Source organism: Apium graveolens, chromosome 10, assembly GCF_009905375.1.
Source record: "Apium graveolens cultivar Ventura chromosome 10, ASM990537v1, whole genome shotgun sequence".
Taxonomy (NCBI): Eukaryota; Viridiplantae; Streptophyta; class Magnoliopsida; order Apiales; family Apiaceae; genus Apium; species Apium graveolens.
Genome location: NC_133656.1, coordinates 51,030,273 through 51,046,005, shown reverse-complemented (window position 1 = coordinate 51,046,005; position 15,733 = coordinate 51,030,273). Strand labels below are relative to the sequence as shown.

Here is a 15,733-nt window from a genome sequence, read left to right as displayed (position 1 = left end):
TAAATCTTTAACAAAATAAATCGAAAAATAATCATATATACCTTTTTTCCAAATTTAAATCAGATTTCATTAATAACTTGAAAGAAACTCGGTCGGGACAAACCCCCAACTAATCATGCAACCAGATTGTAAAACAAATAGAGCTAAATAATTAGTTGTTTTATTTCCGGATTGCTTAACAAATTGGATACAAATATTTTGAAAATTAAAAATGAAGGTAATGATTTCCCGAGCAATCCATCATGCATCTCCCCCGAAAATAGTAGCTTCACAATTGACTCTCACATTAATTTTATTGATAGTTCAATGTTCAGAGGACTCAGTTGTAACAACTGAGCTTAGACACCTGATGTTATGAACAAATATTTTTTAATAGGTGAGCACATGTGTTTTTCACCACCGTTCCAAGCACACCCCGGCTATCTACCTGTTGAACACCAACTATAACCCTATCGAAAATGTTGTTGATGTGAGATATCTAGATCTTCCAATATACCGTCAAATTCATTTTCAACACTATCACCACATCGCACAAAGCGAGACACATCGCATGAATCGAGACAATCAAACACACAAATAATAATTTATACAGAACAATACGAAAAAACCCAAAATTCAAAAATCTCGAAATAATACCAAATTGTAATACCAAATTGTAATATGTTGTTAGACTAGAGATTTTGAATCCAAACACTGAATTTTATTATAAAATTCAAGCTCTTACCTTAGTAGATTTAAAACTAAAGTGAAAAACTATAATGGATTTTTCGAGTTTTGTGGAACAAATCTCGATTTTATTGAACAAAAAGTAAACAAAAGGAGGATATGGAGATGAATATAGAGATAGAGTTAGATAGAAAGGGTGAAAAAGAAGGTAGGGCAGATAGGATTAGAAGAAGGTACGGCGGCCGACTGTCCGACTGTCATGCGAGAGAAAAAAGATTAAGGGGAAATATTAATTGTTATAATCATATATACCTTAATTGCTTCTAATATTATAATATAATTTTTTAAAAATTATAAAAAAAGTATTGTATATTTTCAAATTTTATATAAAAAATTGATTTTTTAATCGGGCTTTTTAAAATGCCCGGGATTTTATCCGGTCCGAACCGGGATTTTATCCGGATTTTTTTAGATCTGGGCTTTTATCCGAGTTTTGTTATATCCGGGCTTTTATCCGGGTTTTTCAGATTTCAGGTCCAACCAAATTTTTCAGATCGGATTTTTCAGATTTTTTCCGGATTAAACCGGATCAGATTTCGAATTTTTTGAACATCTCTGGCTCCATGCACCCGTTGCATCCTATCATTATCAACCCGATAAAAACAAGACTTGGTGAAGTGGGCCTTTACCTAAATAGTTAAATAAACAATATACAGGCTTCGTTTTTTCTTAAGCTAACAGCTCGTTGGCGAACACCGTTCAGTTCATGAACAACTCTAAAAATGTATATATGGACAAAAAGAGGGAAAAAATGTGTATCGCAAATGACGAAGATGTGCATAGATCAAAATGTTTATAGATGCAGTGATAGAAGAAAGAAAATATGGAGGGTAATGTAGCCATCGTCCGTAGAAGAAGACAAAAAAATGATTAACAAGTGAATACAGAGCCATGGAAGAAGATGGAAGAAAAAAAAACATGAAAAAATATAAGAAAATGTAAATCACAATTTACTACACATGCCTTATATCACATTACAATTTGACCTCGAATTCCTACTTTAGCAGGCCTGAATTACCGAATACTTCCTATTTTTTGCTTGGCCCTCCCCTTCAGTTCATACATGTGGTTATAGAATAGCTAACAATGCATTTTGGCAGGTATCGCGCACTTAATAATACTCAAACGATACCACGTTACAATACCACATATATCTACAAATGTTCGTCCGTCCCTCATAACGATTTTTTTTAAAAAAAAATCATAACTAGGAGTTCTTCAATTTTTTTGTTTCTTTCTGGTGGATGCTTTCATCTCATTTTGACGCAAAAATGGCCTCTAGATCTTTGTACAATCCTTTCGGTTTTGATTTGGTATCTCCGGAGGTGCTTAAAGATGAACTCCGGCTTCCCCTGGTACCACCCCATAAACCACTCCATCTGGTGCCACTAGTTGAAGGATCGTTTGCAGTCGTAGTTCCACTTCTGTCTTTGCTGAAGCTGGACTTGGCTAATTCTCTTAGTTGTTTCATCCACGGTCTCTCATTTCCGCTTGATGTTCTACTACCAGAGCTCCTATTTCTATCACCAGAAGAAGAAGGATCCACAAGTCCTTTATCTCCAAATTTGTGAAGTTCTAAGTTGTCGTACATGTTTTTCATTAGTTTTTGTGGAATTAAGTACAATAGAAATCCAACTAATGCAGCTTTCAAACCCTTCCATAAAGATTTCCCTGCTGGATCTAGCTGTTGCGTCTGTCGATACAATGCATACCACTCATTGATCATTTGAGGCAAAAATGCAAGCAAAAACAACGAAAGCATACATATCCCGATGTTCCTTTCATCCTTGACTGAAAATGTCTTCTCTAAGAGGATGAAACAAATAGCAAAAAGTCCCAGTTCACTACAAACCGAGATGATTTCAACCAATTGAACCTTTTTTTTTATGAAAGGCTTTTTGAGAACCATGAAGAAGAGCTGGAAAGAAGTGATGCAGAATAAGATGATTGTAGGAGCTTTGGAAGTCCAATTTTCCGAATTGGCACCAGCCAAAATTCCAAGACATACACGTTTAATAGTTTCAATTAATGTGTAGTATATCCTAAGAATCCCAAAAAACTTTTGGATGAAAGGTGCTTCTGCATCTTCTGTTTCGTCATCTGAGGCAATGATTCTATCACCATTAATATGGGAATCCTCTGCAACAAACTGGGAAAGCATATACTTAGGAGGGCCTCTTAGATCTTCAAACAGTGGTCCAAATTTGGTAAGATTCACTGAGTTGGATTGGTTTATCCATGTCCACTGGCCCCTTTTTCCAGGACCTAAAGTTACTCGAATGAGTTCTTGATACCAGTGTGATTTCTGGCCCTCTTTATGCACTTCTTTGTACTGAAGTAGCTTCCCATATGTTATCCCTGCTGACAAGAATAAGAATAAAGCTAAAACTGCGAAAGAGACAGCTGCTAGCAATAGACTCCCAACAATGGTCCCTGCTGTTGATCCTCCTGAAATATAAGCAGATACAAGACGTTATCTTCCAGGTACCAACCTAAAGAAAAGTCTGCGTAAGCTGAACTCTCTTCAGTAACTACGAGAGAATACTGTAGTTGAGAGGCAATGTAATTTATATTCTTCAAAGAACGAATATTAACATTAATAGTTGAAGCATATGAACTTGAACTTATATGCATTGCAGATCTTCTTACTAATAGATAGTATAAATTTGGGGCATTTAGATGATTTTCTCCATTTCTTGAGAAGAGAAATACTTGTAAAACTTGTACATTTACATTAGATCATGTTCAATACCTTGTCCTGAGGATATAAATTTTGAGTAAGATAGAGTATCATAACAAAGTTATGGTAAAAAAGATGAAGAAACTAAAGACAGAGGTAAATCTATATATGGGCTTACATTGGAAGACATTAAAAAGTTCTCCAGTTATATAAGATTATAGTAGATCACTACTAGTGTTGTAGGACATCTTATTTATCACTAATTCTTCACTGTACTTGTTACTTTTAGTAGAGTTGTATACATAGATACTTTCTTATTACCTTTTAGCAGGGCTGCAGATGCTGCGCAGACACAAGGTAGTGCGAGCATTATGAGAAATATCTCAAATCTTGGCAAAACCATTGCTCCATAAATCTTTTGTTTTTCTGTTTTTGTTTTTCTGAACTTGAGAATTAACAAGAGAAGAACGTGTAACAATAACAAGCTACCACCAAGTACAGCTAACCAAAACATGCTCTTCTTGAAATCGCTCCATCTAGAACAGATCAAAAATGAGGAACAATCAGTTATTGAACAAAAGGGTATTTACTCTCGGCCTGCAGTAATAGTTATTCACCATCTATATTATCATTTAACACACTGGTTTTTATTTCTACTTTCTTTAGCAGAAAATGGATCTAGACTAGCATTAGATATATGACCTCCTTTCAAGTTGACTTTATACTCTAAGCATGAAGTTCCTAGAAATTATCCTATCAGTTATCAGCTTTTTAGAGTTCTCATATTGTATAATTTCATATTGTAAATAAATTTACTAAGCAAACCACATTGCAGATTATTAAAAGTGTGTCAAAGAGATAAAATTACTTTACAACGTACCCATCAGAGTCATTTGCACTTGAAATATATTCAGCTTCTGGAATATTTTGGCTCTGCGTTCATTTTTGACCAATCAGAGAAAACGAACGTACATACAGAAAGTAAATATCTGAGTATGAAGAGGATTACTGACCTCAAAGAATGATCTGTATTCTGCCGGAGAAAGTGGCAATCCATATAATGGAGTAGCAACATCTGCATACCTACCCCTTAGTTGTACATGTTTCAAAATTCCCAAGTCAACAAATTTGGAGCTGGATGAATGTGGGATTGTAGGCGAGCTTGAAGGCACCATAACTGACTGTGTGCGGCCTATGTCCCAGGGAAGGCACAAGTAAGGGATGCTCCACTGTAAGCCTCTGGCAAATTCATGATATTCGACTGGCAGGGTAACTGCCAACCATCTAGAGAGTGCAAATGTCTGGATGTGGCATGCAATTCGCTAAATTAAAGAAAACAGTAATTGAAATTAGTTATGTATCACTGCTGTTGTTTCAATTAACAATATGCCTTATCTATAATAGATTCAGGTCTAATTCACTGCACCCAGTTGCAAGTATTAAAGCAGCATAATTTGAATGCACAACAAAGATCTATGGGAAAGTTAAATATTTGGTGGAACAATTACACATGCATACGTTTTGAACGACCCCATTTCATTTCTTTTGAATTCAGAATGCCAAGTGAAATGCTTATCAGGTGATTTAACTAAAGGATGTGTTTCAGAATGCCAAGTGAAATGCTTATCAGGTGATTTAACTAAAGGATGTGTCTGCTATTGTGATATGTGAATGGAACTTTTGCAAATGCATAAGAAAGTTGGAGCATATACATAATTGTACACACACACACACACAGAGAGAGAGAGAGAGAGCAGGTATAGGTTGAAAAATTTATCATACAAAGAGGTTCCTCGTGGGATCAGTAGTCAATGAAGAAGATCGTCTTCCGAAAGCTCCAATGGACTGAAGACTTGCAACTGAAATAGTGAGCAGCCCCGCAGCCAAGGCTGTCAATATAAAAGTGGCAGTTGCAAAGGAGGAAAGAACCAACGATATCGCAGGCAGTGAATCTGTAATTTATTAGGAAGGAAAAAAATATTAGAAAGGAAGTACTGAAGGGCAATGTATTTTTGAGTAAATTTTGAGAGATTTTTAGAAAAAGTATTAGAAGTAAGATATTAAATCCTTACAATGTTTTACTTGCAATACATTAGATGCTTGGTTTCCATTTCCAGCAACATCTTTGGTTATGTTTTCGGGAACATTAATTGATACAATACCACCATCTTCCTGAATATGAATGTCTACACTATACGAGCTCATGCTTACCTCACGAAACCTGGGAAACAAAGAAAAAGGAGAGAAGAGGAATTAAAAAAATGATGTGTTTATGCTGCTAATATCTAGTTCTCCCTCTGCATGGAACTGTGCTTTAGTAGTAGGATATCGATGTTGGAGACACTAGTTATAAATTCTTTGGAATGAAGCACGCAATTACACTAATTATACACCAGAACCTGAATTATACTATACTTACCCCTGCACATAGCCTCCAGAGACAGATATATGAGAAGAATTAAAGCCAAATACAGGTTCCATGAACCTTATCAAAATTGGAAGACTCCTGTGCCTTGTTCTCATATTAGATGTGGTGCTCAACCTTACAACAGGCCTTTGAGAATCTGATGATGAAACAGGAGTTTTAAAAGCAAAGTAGAAGACAGTACCATTCCAAATTTAAGAACTTTTCAGTTTGGCCTATCTATTTGAAAGGGAATGATATCTGTTCTAAAGAAAATGCTATTTATTTTCAAGAAGTTCTGTGCAAGGCAAGTACACACCATAAAGAAAAGTAACTGGTGCTACTGGAGAAACTGTAGACCCATATCTGCTTGCTAATACATCTGAATTAACGCTCACCGTCACTATAGCCAAGCTGGATATGTTATTAACCTAAGAGGGGGGAGGGGAAAGCAGAGATAATGAAATATGATGTTAAGTTCTGCACACATAATATCCTGATAAACATAATCCATGCATAATCGATTGATGAGCAAAGTGACCTGGAAGCCGAATCTGCGATTTCCAAGGCTATCGCCAACTATAGGAAGTAGTGATCCTTGAGTTGTGTGGATGGAGTTAGAAATTTCAGCGACTGAGTTGGTAACCGGTTTATTGAAGTACAAATACAACTCCAAAGTCTTATACGTGTTAGTTGCTTGTACTGTTCTAGTTTCTCTGTTAAGTTGAAGCAACTTTTCAGGTATATGAGTTCTCAAGTTTACTACCACATTTCTCCTATCTGCAAGAAACCAATAAAAAACCAAGTTAACTACTAGGAACAACAAAGATATCAATATTAAGCATATTATAATTCTTTTGAATTTTTGTAATTTTCATTATCTGTGGAGCACACTACATTTTTACAAATTCTCCCCTGATTACTTTTGTGTATTTAAATTGTAGACACTTGGTATTTTTTATTGACATAAAAATGCACATAAAGTTTCTTTCATCTAACTGTTTAAATATATATCATTGATTTCCAGACGGCATACAGTCAGTGTCGAAAAGAAAATCAAATTGTAAAATGTTAATCTGCAGTATTGTTTAAGAAAGAATATCACACACACCATAATGTAGAATGAACCATGAATTCTGACTTCTTGCGAATTTGTTGCCAGCAGCATCCGTACAGAAATTTTTATCCGTAACCAGTATAATTCTTCCATACTGGGCACTTAAAGCCAAACTCACCATAAGAGAATATGTGAGGTTTGGATGAATGGTGGTAAGTGTGGTGGGGATTACTTTGCCCGCGCCATAAAGAAGAAGCTGCAAAAGATCATAATAATGTTGTTCAGATTCAATCATAAAAAGTCCAGTAATCAGAAAATGCAATGCTAGTTAATACATATCCTCATTCCACAGCCTTTTTGTGTGGACTGGTTAGATGAAAAGAACAGGGAAAGCATGAAAACCAAACTTACATACATGGAGAGGACAACATACAAATACAAACTTGTAAAACAAGAGATCCTGTAAAGCATACAAACTTCATTTTCCATTGGAGTAGAGATATTTATGGTAACTCCAAAGTCAAGAAGTTACTAATATAGTAAATTCATGCTTTATATTGTCAACTTATCATCCTCAACTAAACAATAACACATAGCGGAAGAAACAAAATATTAAAAAGTGGAAATAGGCAGCCATAATTCATGCTGAGCATTTTTAAACGCTCCAACCCCTGCTTATCTTTTGAAAGAGCACAAGCTTTTATAGCCAATAGCTACTTAACATGGCACTGGAGCTTTGGGATCACAAATTGGTCTAAAGCTATCCAACCTCATTTAATTTCCCATTATTGCTGTTGCACTTTATTTACTTTGAAATAATATGCGCTGTGACTCAGCATTCGCATTTGACAGGGTCACATGAGAGAGAGAGAGAGAGGGAGAGAGAGAGAGAGGGAGAGAGAGAGGCAGAGAGAGAGAGAGAGAGGCAGAGAGAGAGAGAGAGATCAACTAAAGGAGGAAGCAAATTTATGTTAAAGAAGCAATTGGGGTACAAATCTAATAAAACGAACGATATAAAGATTTAATTGAATATTCAGATGAGGACCTACTCACGTTGCAGGAATCTACAGAAGTACATTGAAATCCACCTTGCCCACCGCAGGGTTCACTGAAGGATACATTTACAGAAACGTTTGTTGCATTTGTAAAAGATGTTGCAGCCGCAACAAATGCTGTGGGGGGCACTGTATCTGCATAGATAGAAACTTAAGACATTGACAAATTACAGATTTGTAGAATATCGAACTACAGACATTTAGACAAATATAAACAATCTCGTAGGCCTTGGCATTTCAAATTTAATTTTTTTTAAGAGATCTTTATTAAAAGCTGTAACAATATATCCAAATAAGATAAGAGTGAGTGGTGCCTACATCTTAGGTTTGAATTGAAGAAAAAACAGAATTTCAGATCATGTTTGGTTCACGAAGCTAGTTCTGGACTACAAGAACCTATAACTTGCATACTTAAGAGAGTATATGTTACATTGAAATTTATATTTCTGTGCAACATATATAAATTCCATGATGCCATGTATGGACTTCAGAAAAGTTATTATCATTAACATTAGTCAAGGAAACACCATAGGGTAAGGATGGGTACTGACCAACAATCCATGTATAGCTAGAGCATCCAACTCCATGAACACCTTTGGTACAGACCTTAAATGTATGATTTCCGTCTTCCAGTCCAGCATAGAAAACTTCTCCTGATTCACAACCTGAAGCTACGTGATCATTTAGCTGCATCAAATATGGGGCATATCGTGAGTGTATGATGATGTGAGATTTAATGACCAAAACAACAGCAAGAAAATTTTGTAAACTCTTGAAAATTCCTTAAAAGTTGCAAAAAGGCCTAAAAAGGGTAACAGGATAACAAATTTGTTTAAGCATTTAAAAAAATGAAACATCTATCAGATTAGAGCAAAAAAAGAAAAGGTGCACTTTTGAAACAACTCAAGTAATAGAAGAGTTCATCACCCAACATGGTATTTTCAATGTAGTTTAATTAGGAGATCTCGACTACCCCTCCCACCACTAATATTCTCGAAAAGTGGACACCAGTAAAATTGTGCCACAAAGTGGAATTGTTAAGGTGGTTTACTGGGCAAGTGTTAAAAGTATCAGATGAATTGAGTGAATTTTACTACTCACCTTAAGGTCTTAGAAGAGTTGTCCATGAGCCACATTTATGAGATGATAAGTATGCAAATAGATATATAGCATAGCAAATAACCTTGCAAGTAGTTGTACAGTTGGTGCAAGTACTTCCATTACTTCCCACCAAACTTGTAAATGTAAATTTAGCAGCATTTTCATTTGTAATAGCTCTGGGAGTCTTCGAGAACTTCACACTCACCTCCTCTGAACTATTATCAGAAGTAACTAGTAAACACAATCCCATCAACAACCAACAGAACATAACTAAACACTTGAAACCCATCCAGCTAAACCAAGTAAGAACACTAAACTACAGTCTACACATACATAGATATTTAATATGGACAATGAGTTCGTGTGTAAAGTACAGAGCAGTTGAATGCAGCAGCATTGAGTGTAAATAATAAGAGAAAATTAGTAGGTATATAGATAAAATGGATTAGTGGTTGATGAAGTAAGAGTTGAGGATAGAGCACATGAGACTGACATTGCAGTAGAACAAGTAATTGAAGAGAGAGAATGAATGACAAGATTCCAAGAAAAACATACGTTTCTGAGCACGAGGACACAATACAGAGAGGGCTAATTTTCATAGACAATGACAATGTGGTGTGCACTGTTAATGGCTCGAAATTATTTTGATGCCATAAATAATACTCCCTCCATTTCATAATATACTCATTCTCAAATCTCATTAATTGTTATACAATTTTTAAAAAGGGTAATTTAGAAAAATAGAGCACATATATTTGGTTTGGAAGTTGAAAATGGACAAGTATGATGGAAAAAAATGAATAATTTCATAAGTCCCAAATTGTTACCCAAAATGAATTACAAATGTCCCAATGTTTGGGTCTCATTTGCTTCCAAACAATTAATAATAATGGATCCCCGCATTCACAAATACACATTATTTGGTAGTATATTTCGTATAGTTTAATATCTTTAACACTACGTTGAAAAAAAATTCTACCAAAAAAGATTAGTATTATCTCAGAATATATGCTTACATGTTTTAATAATGAAGAAGAAGAGAGAATGTGTGTATATTTCAGATCTAAAAGTTGTTACAGAATGAGCTGAGAAGCTCTATTTATAAACTTGACTAACTACTACATTTTACTAACCAACACCTATTGTCACTATTTTGTATTTGACAGCTGTTGATAATCTGCCACATCACTCTCTTTACTAACATCCCCCCTCAAGTTAGAAGGAGAAAAGAAATTTGAGACACCCAACTTGGATAAGAGATAAGACAATTGTCCAGATGATAGAGCTTTAGTGAGAAAATCTGCAGGCTGCTCAGAGGAACCAATATGAAACGTTGCAATGAACCCTTGCTGCAGTTTCTAACGGACAAAATGACAATCTATTTCAATATGTTTGGTGTGTTCATGGAACATTGGGTTCGAGGCTATATATAGAGCTGACTTGTTGTCACAGTGAAGAGCAATATGCGAAGTAACAGGTTTCCCCAATGTGTTGAGAACAGATGAAATCCACAACAATTCACATGTGGTATCTCCCAAAGCACAATATTCAGCTTCACTGGAAGATTTAGAAACTGTGATCTACTTTTTACACTTCCAAGAAACTAAAGACGATCAAAGCATAATACAATAGCCAGTTAACGAGCATCGAGTGTGTAAGTCGCCACCCCAGTCAGCATCGCAATAAGCCCGGGGTACCAAGTCATTAGAAGCAGGAAAGAATAAGCCCTGACCTGGAGATTGTTTCAAATAACAAACAACTCGATACGCAGCATCCAAGTGATCTTGTAGAGGATTAGCTATAAATTGAGCCAAAATGTGAACAACATAGCTGAGATCAGGTCGAGTAATCGTTAAATAAATGAGACAACCGACCAATCGACGAAATACTCGAACATCACTAGGACACAGAGGAGATGACTTAGATTTTTGCAGAGTTTGATTCTGTTCAATAGGGATAACAGAAGGTTTAGCTGCCTCAAGGCCAGTATCATTCAAAATATCTAGGAAATATTTGCGTTGGTGATGATAGATGCTAGAGTCAGACCGAGCAATCTCCAAGCCCAAGAAGTAGTGCATATGACCCAAGTCCTTAATATTGAATTTGGTTTGCTAGAAAAAAATGAACTTGGGAAATAAGCTCAGGAGATGATCCAGTAATCATTAGATCATCAACATAAACGAGTATGGCAACAAACTTACCATCTTTATGAATGGTAAAGAGACTATGATCAACAGGGCACTGCTGAAGACCAAATGCAGACAAAGCATTAGCCAATTTAAGATACCACATACGAGGAGATTGCTTAAGACCATATAACGAATTAAGAAGTTTGCAAACCCAAGTAGTAGTGGTATCATCAGGATAATCCTTAGTAGTAAATCTAGAAAGTCCAGGTGGTAACTGCATATAAACATCTTCAAGGAGGTCACCGTGTAGAAAAGCATTGGTGATATCCATTTGATGAAGAGGCCAATTATAAGCAGCAACAAAAGTAAGAAGTATGCGAATAGTAGTCATTTTAACCACCTGTGCAAAAGTTTCAAAGTAATTAAGACCCTCAGTTTGAGTAAAGCCTTTGGCTACCAGACGGGCCTTGTATCGTTCAACCTCCCCTGTAGCTTTATACTTAATTTTATACAGCCATTTACAGTCTACAATATTTGTATTTGCAGGCATAGGAACAAGTTCCCAAGTGCCATTGTCCTCCAGAGCTTTGATTTCGTCTCTCATAGCTTGACACCATACTTCTTGTTTAACAACTTGAGAATATAGATAGGGCACAAGACCAGTAGTAGTAGCAGTCAGAAATTTGGCATACTGTGGTTTAAAAACATGATAAGACAAGTAGTGTTGTAAATGATAAGTAACATGACTGGTAGTATGAGAATGCCCGTGCAGAAACGAAGGTAGACTAGTGTAATCTACAAATTTAGTAGGAACAGGAGAAGTACGAGTAGATCTAGGAACAGGTATAACTGATGTAGGTGTATGTACCAGATCAGACTGAGTAACTGCTGGAACTAAAGGAGGAGAAGAAGTATTATCATGAATTAAAGTTGATGCATGTGTAATGGAAGTTACAGTTGGTACATGTAACTCAAGAAATGGAAATTTATCTTCAACAAAATAGACATCTCGAGTAATATAAGTCTTACGAGTATTCAAATCCATCACACGATATCCCTTTTGGCCAAAAGGATACCCGAGAAAAATACAAGAAACTGATTTAGCAGCAAATTTGTCTTTGGGAGGAGAAACTTTTGTCATATAACAGAGACACCCAAACACTCGTAGATCATCATATTTGGGAGGCATGTGAAAGAGCAACTCATGAGGATATTTGAACTGTAATAACCGAGAAGGAGTGATGTTAATTAGGTGAGCAGCTGTAAGAATGCAATCACCCCAAAATGAATCAGGAAGATGAGCCTGTAACTTAAGAGATCTGGCCACATTAAGGAGATGCTGATGCTTCCTCTCAGCAACCCCATTTTGCTGAGGGGTATAGGGACATGATGTTTGTTGAACAATACCCAATGATAGAAGATGATTACGAAGTTCATTGTTAGTAAATTCAGTACCGTTATCCGAACGAATAACTTTAATTGTAGTATGAAATTGACTTTGAACATAAGCAATGAATTATTTCAGTAACAACAATACTTGAGTTTTATCCATAATCAAAAACACCCAAGTACTCTTAGAGAAATCCTCAACAATTGTTAGAAACATACTATATTTGCCATGAGTACAGGTTTTGTAAGGACCCCAAAGGTCACAATGAACTAGGGAAAAAAGATAATTACTTGAGGATGTACTAACAGGAAAAACCTGCCTATTTTGCTTAGCCTGATGACATACAGTACACTCCCTAAACTGAGACAAATTACCAGTAGAACATCCATGTAGATGTTGAAGAACAAAGGTTGAAGGATGACCCATGCGAGCATGCCATAGTTGAGCTGTGTGAGTAGTAGTAGATTGAATATTCATAGACTGAGAAGGAGCACTAGCAGGAATAATAGTATGCAACAATTTGTATAAGCCTCCATGAAGTTTACCAATCTCTATCTCCATCCTCGAGTGAGGGTCCTGCATAAGGCATTTAGAATCAGAGAAACTAACAATACAATTAGCATTTACTGTCATCTTTGGAATAGAGATCAGATTACACTTGAACTGAGGAACACACAACACTTGTTGTAATGTAATGTTATTAGTTAACTGAAGTGTACCACAATGTGTAATAGGTGTACTAGTACCATCTGGTAAATACAAATGAGCTTGCATTGGAACAGGATTAAGAAGCAGATGTAATTGACAAATAATATGATCAGTAGCCCGAGAGTCTAAGATTCAATCAAAAGAATGTGCAAGTGTAGTAGACTGTAATGTGTGAACAAATGACACTGAACAGAACACCTTACCTTGCAAATGAGAAGTAGACGTGCCTGCAAGAGGAGTGCTAGACACATGATGGCTTTGCCAAGGAGTAAGAGATTTAAGGCTGGCCTGAATCATTGAAGCTATTTGCTGACACTGAGAATCAGTGAAACCAGAAGTACCAGAGTCACAAGAAGATGCAGAGGAAACAAATTGGAAAGACACCTGAGCAACCTGTTTACCATAATTGGTAGTATCTTTAGAATTAGATTCCTTGTGAGCAGTAGAAGAAGATCGAGGTTTAGGATGCCCAAACAAGCGGTGCCAGTCAGGGTATCCGTGTAAACAGAAACATTTGTCATGACTGTGACCATTGAGATGGCAAAAATAACAAACCAGAACTGAATCAGTTGCAGATGCAGATTTACGAGTAGCAGACACAGAGTTGTTACGAGACTTAGTATTGGTACTGTATTTGACATGCATAGCAACATTTTCAGTTGAAACACCTTGAGTATGACAGCCTCGTTATACCTCTTCTTGTAGCAAGAGTGAATAAGCCTGACTAAGACTTGGTAGAGGTTTTATCATCAACAATTGTCCACGCACAACAGTGAAATGATCACTGAGTCCCATAAGAAACTGACTTAGCTTATGAATTTGCTCATATTCCTCCAATTTGATGAGAAAAGCACATTGACAAGATGTAGACAAGCTTGTACATCGAGGCACGGGAGAGAGATCATCCATTTCATCAATCAGAGAACGAAACTTAGTAAAATAAGCAGTTATTGACATAGATCCTTGAGACAAAGACATTAACTCCTTTTTCAATTGAAAACCCTAGGTAAATTGCTCTGTGCAAATCTAATAGCCAAATCATCCCAAATAGCTTTCGACATAGTCAAGTACACAACATTACTACGAATGTCAGGCATAATTGAATTCAACAACCAAGACACAACCATATCATTGCAACGTTTCCACAAAGCATACATAGAAGAAGACTTATCAGGTATTAAAATTGAACCATCAATTAGACCTAACTTTAGTTTGGCAGATAAAGCAAGAGTAGCAGCACGACTCCATTGAGTGTAGTTATCTTCAGTAAGTAGTTGAGAAATAATCGCATTACCTAGATTGTCTCTGTTTTGAAGAAAGAATGGATGATTAACATCAATAGTCGTAGATGACGAAGTCGTAGTGTGTGACGACGATGACACCATGGTAGTTGATGAATTTGCAGATATAGAATCAGTATGAACAAGATATGAACTAGCAACAGCGGAATAAGATCGACGAGGCATGAGAAGAGGAGTATGTGAACGCTAGAAGATCGAGATGAAGCTCTGATACCATCTCAGAATATATGCTTATATGTTTTAATAATGAAGAAGAAGAGAGAATGTGTGTATATTTCAGATCTAAAAGTTGTTACTGTTAGGTCCCAATGTGTTTGTAGAAGGGGGGGTTGAATACAAACAGCACCGAATAATCGAATTAAATGCGGAATAAAAAATGTGAAACAAAATTCAAGTTAAATAAAAATATTATTAAACTTGAAAGGTGTTACAACAACTGTATCGATTACAAGGTATTAATCTCAAATCAATTATCACAAATCTAGAATAAATTCGACATGAACTTTTTCTATTTTTGCAATAATTAGAATCAAATGTTAAACGCGATTTGAGATTAAGTTCTAGGGATTTTGATCCGCTAGATTGTTAAACAAGAACAAGAAAATGATTTCTAGTTGATTGGATTTAACTTTACAAGCTAGAAATTTGATCTTTGAATTAGCAGATAAGATGAAATATTTGGCTGCTTTTTCTCTCTGTATGTTCTTGACTTCTTTTCTCTGGATGGATAAAAAATGAACTGCTGCTTGTCTGCTTCTTTTTAATCAACAGAATAGAATTGAACTGGCAAGACAATCCTGAGCTCAGCAAGACAATCGGTAGGACAATGGATTGAACTAGCAAGACAATCTGAATGAACTAGCATGACAATCAGAATGAACTAGCAAGACAATCCTCCTCCTAGTGTAACTTTCGGTGAGACTATTGAAAATGGCCTAGCATGACAATCGGTATGACAATCCTGATTGTCATGCTAGTTCATTTTCAATTGTCTTGCTGATTTAATGCAGATTTTAATCCAATTTAAATTTTGAAAATTCCTAAAATTAATTCAGAATTAATTAATCAATTAATTCAATTAATAAATAAATTATTCTTTGCAGATATAATTTATTTTCTTAATTAAATTAGATGACTTAATTAATTAATAGAGAATTAATTCTAGTCTTCAACAGCACCCAT

The 15,733-nt window shown here is 35.8% G+C and overlaps 1 protein-coding gene across 4 annotated transcripts; it reads right to left on the bottom strand.

Moving 5' to 3' along the window:
• Nucleotides 1–1,641: 1,641 nt before the first annotated feature.
• On the bottom strand, nucleotides 1,642–9,586 carry LOC141689652 (uncharacterized). 4 transcript variants are annotated; one of them, XM_074494003.1, is made up of 13 exons: nucleotides 9,106–9,586; nucleotides 8,474–8,609; nucleotides 7,921–8,057; nucleotides 6,922–7,123; nucleotides 6,352–6,590; nucleotides 6,130–6,241; nucleotides 5,826–5,970; nucleotides 5,479–5,627; nucleotides 5,189–5,358; nucleotides 4,420–4,728; nucleotides 4,287–4,339; nucleotides 3,728–3,942; nucleotides 1,642–3,174 (listed from the first exon to the last, which is right to left on the bottom strand). In XM_074494003.1, exons 1-13 carry the CDS (start codon nucleotides 9,310–9,312, stop codon nucleotides 1,982–1,984), a joined length of 3,267 nt encoding a protein of 1,088 aa, XP_074350104.1. In that variant the 5' UTR covers nucleotides 9,313–9,586; the 3' UTR covers nucleotides 1,642–1,981. The 4 variants fall into 4 exon arrangements, with proteins under 4 accessions (XP_074350104.1, XP_074350107.1, XP_074350108.1 ...); XM_074494006.1 differs by lacking the exons at nucleotides 8,474–8,609; nucleotides 9,106–9,586 and having other exon boundaries at nucleotides 7,917–8,054; XM_074494007.1 differs by lacking the exons at nucleotides 8,474–8,609; nucleotides 9,106–9,586 and having other exon boundaries at nucleotides 7,913–8,033.
• Nucleotides 9,587–15,733: the final 6,147 nt, after the last annotated feature.

What these genes read in the sequence shown, in the direction of transcription:
- LOC141689652 (XM_074494003.1), bottom strand. Translation starts at nt 9,312, where the DNA reads ATGGGTTTCAAGTGTTTAGTTATGTTCTGTTGGTTGTTGATGGGATTG. An exon ending in ACCAGTTACTTTTCTTTATG is followed by an intron (nt 5,971 to 6,129) that starts GTGTGTACTTGC and finishes TTTCATCATCAG; the next exon opens with ATTCTCAAAGGCCTGTTGTA. An exon ending in ATCTGCAGCCCTGCTAAAAG is followed by an intron (nt 3,175 to 3,727) that starts GTAATAAGAAAG and finishes CTTATATTTCAG; the next exon opens with GAGGATCAACAGCAGGGACC.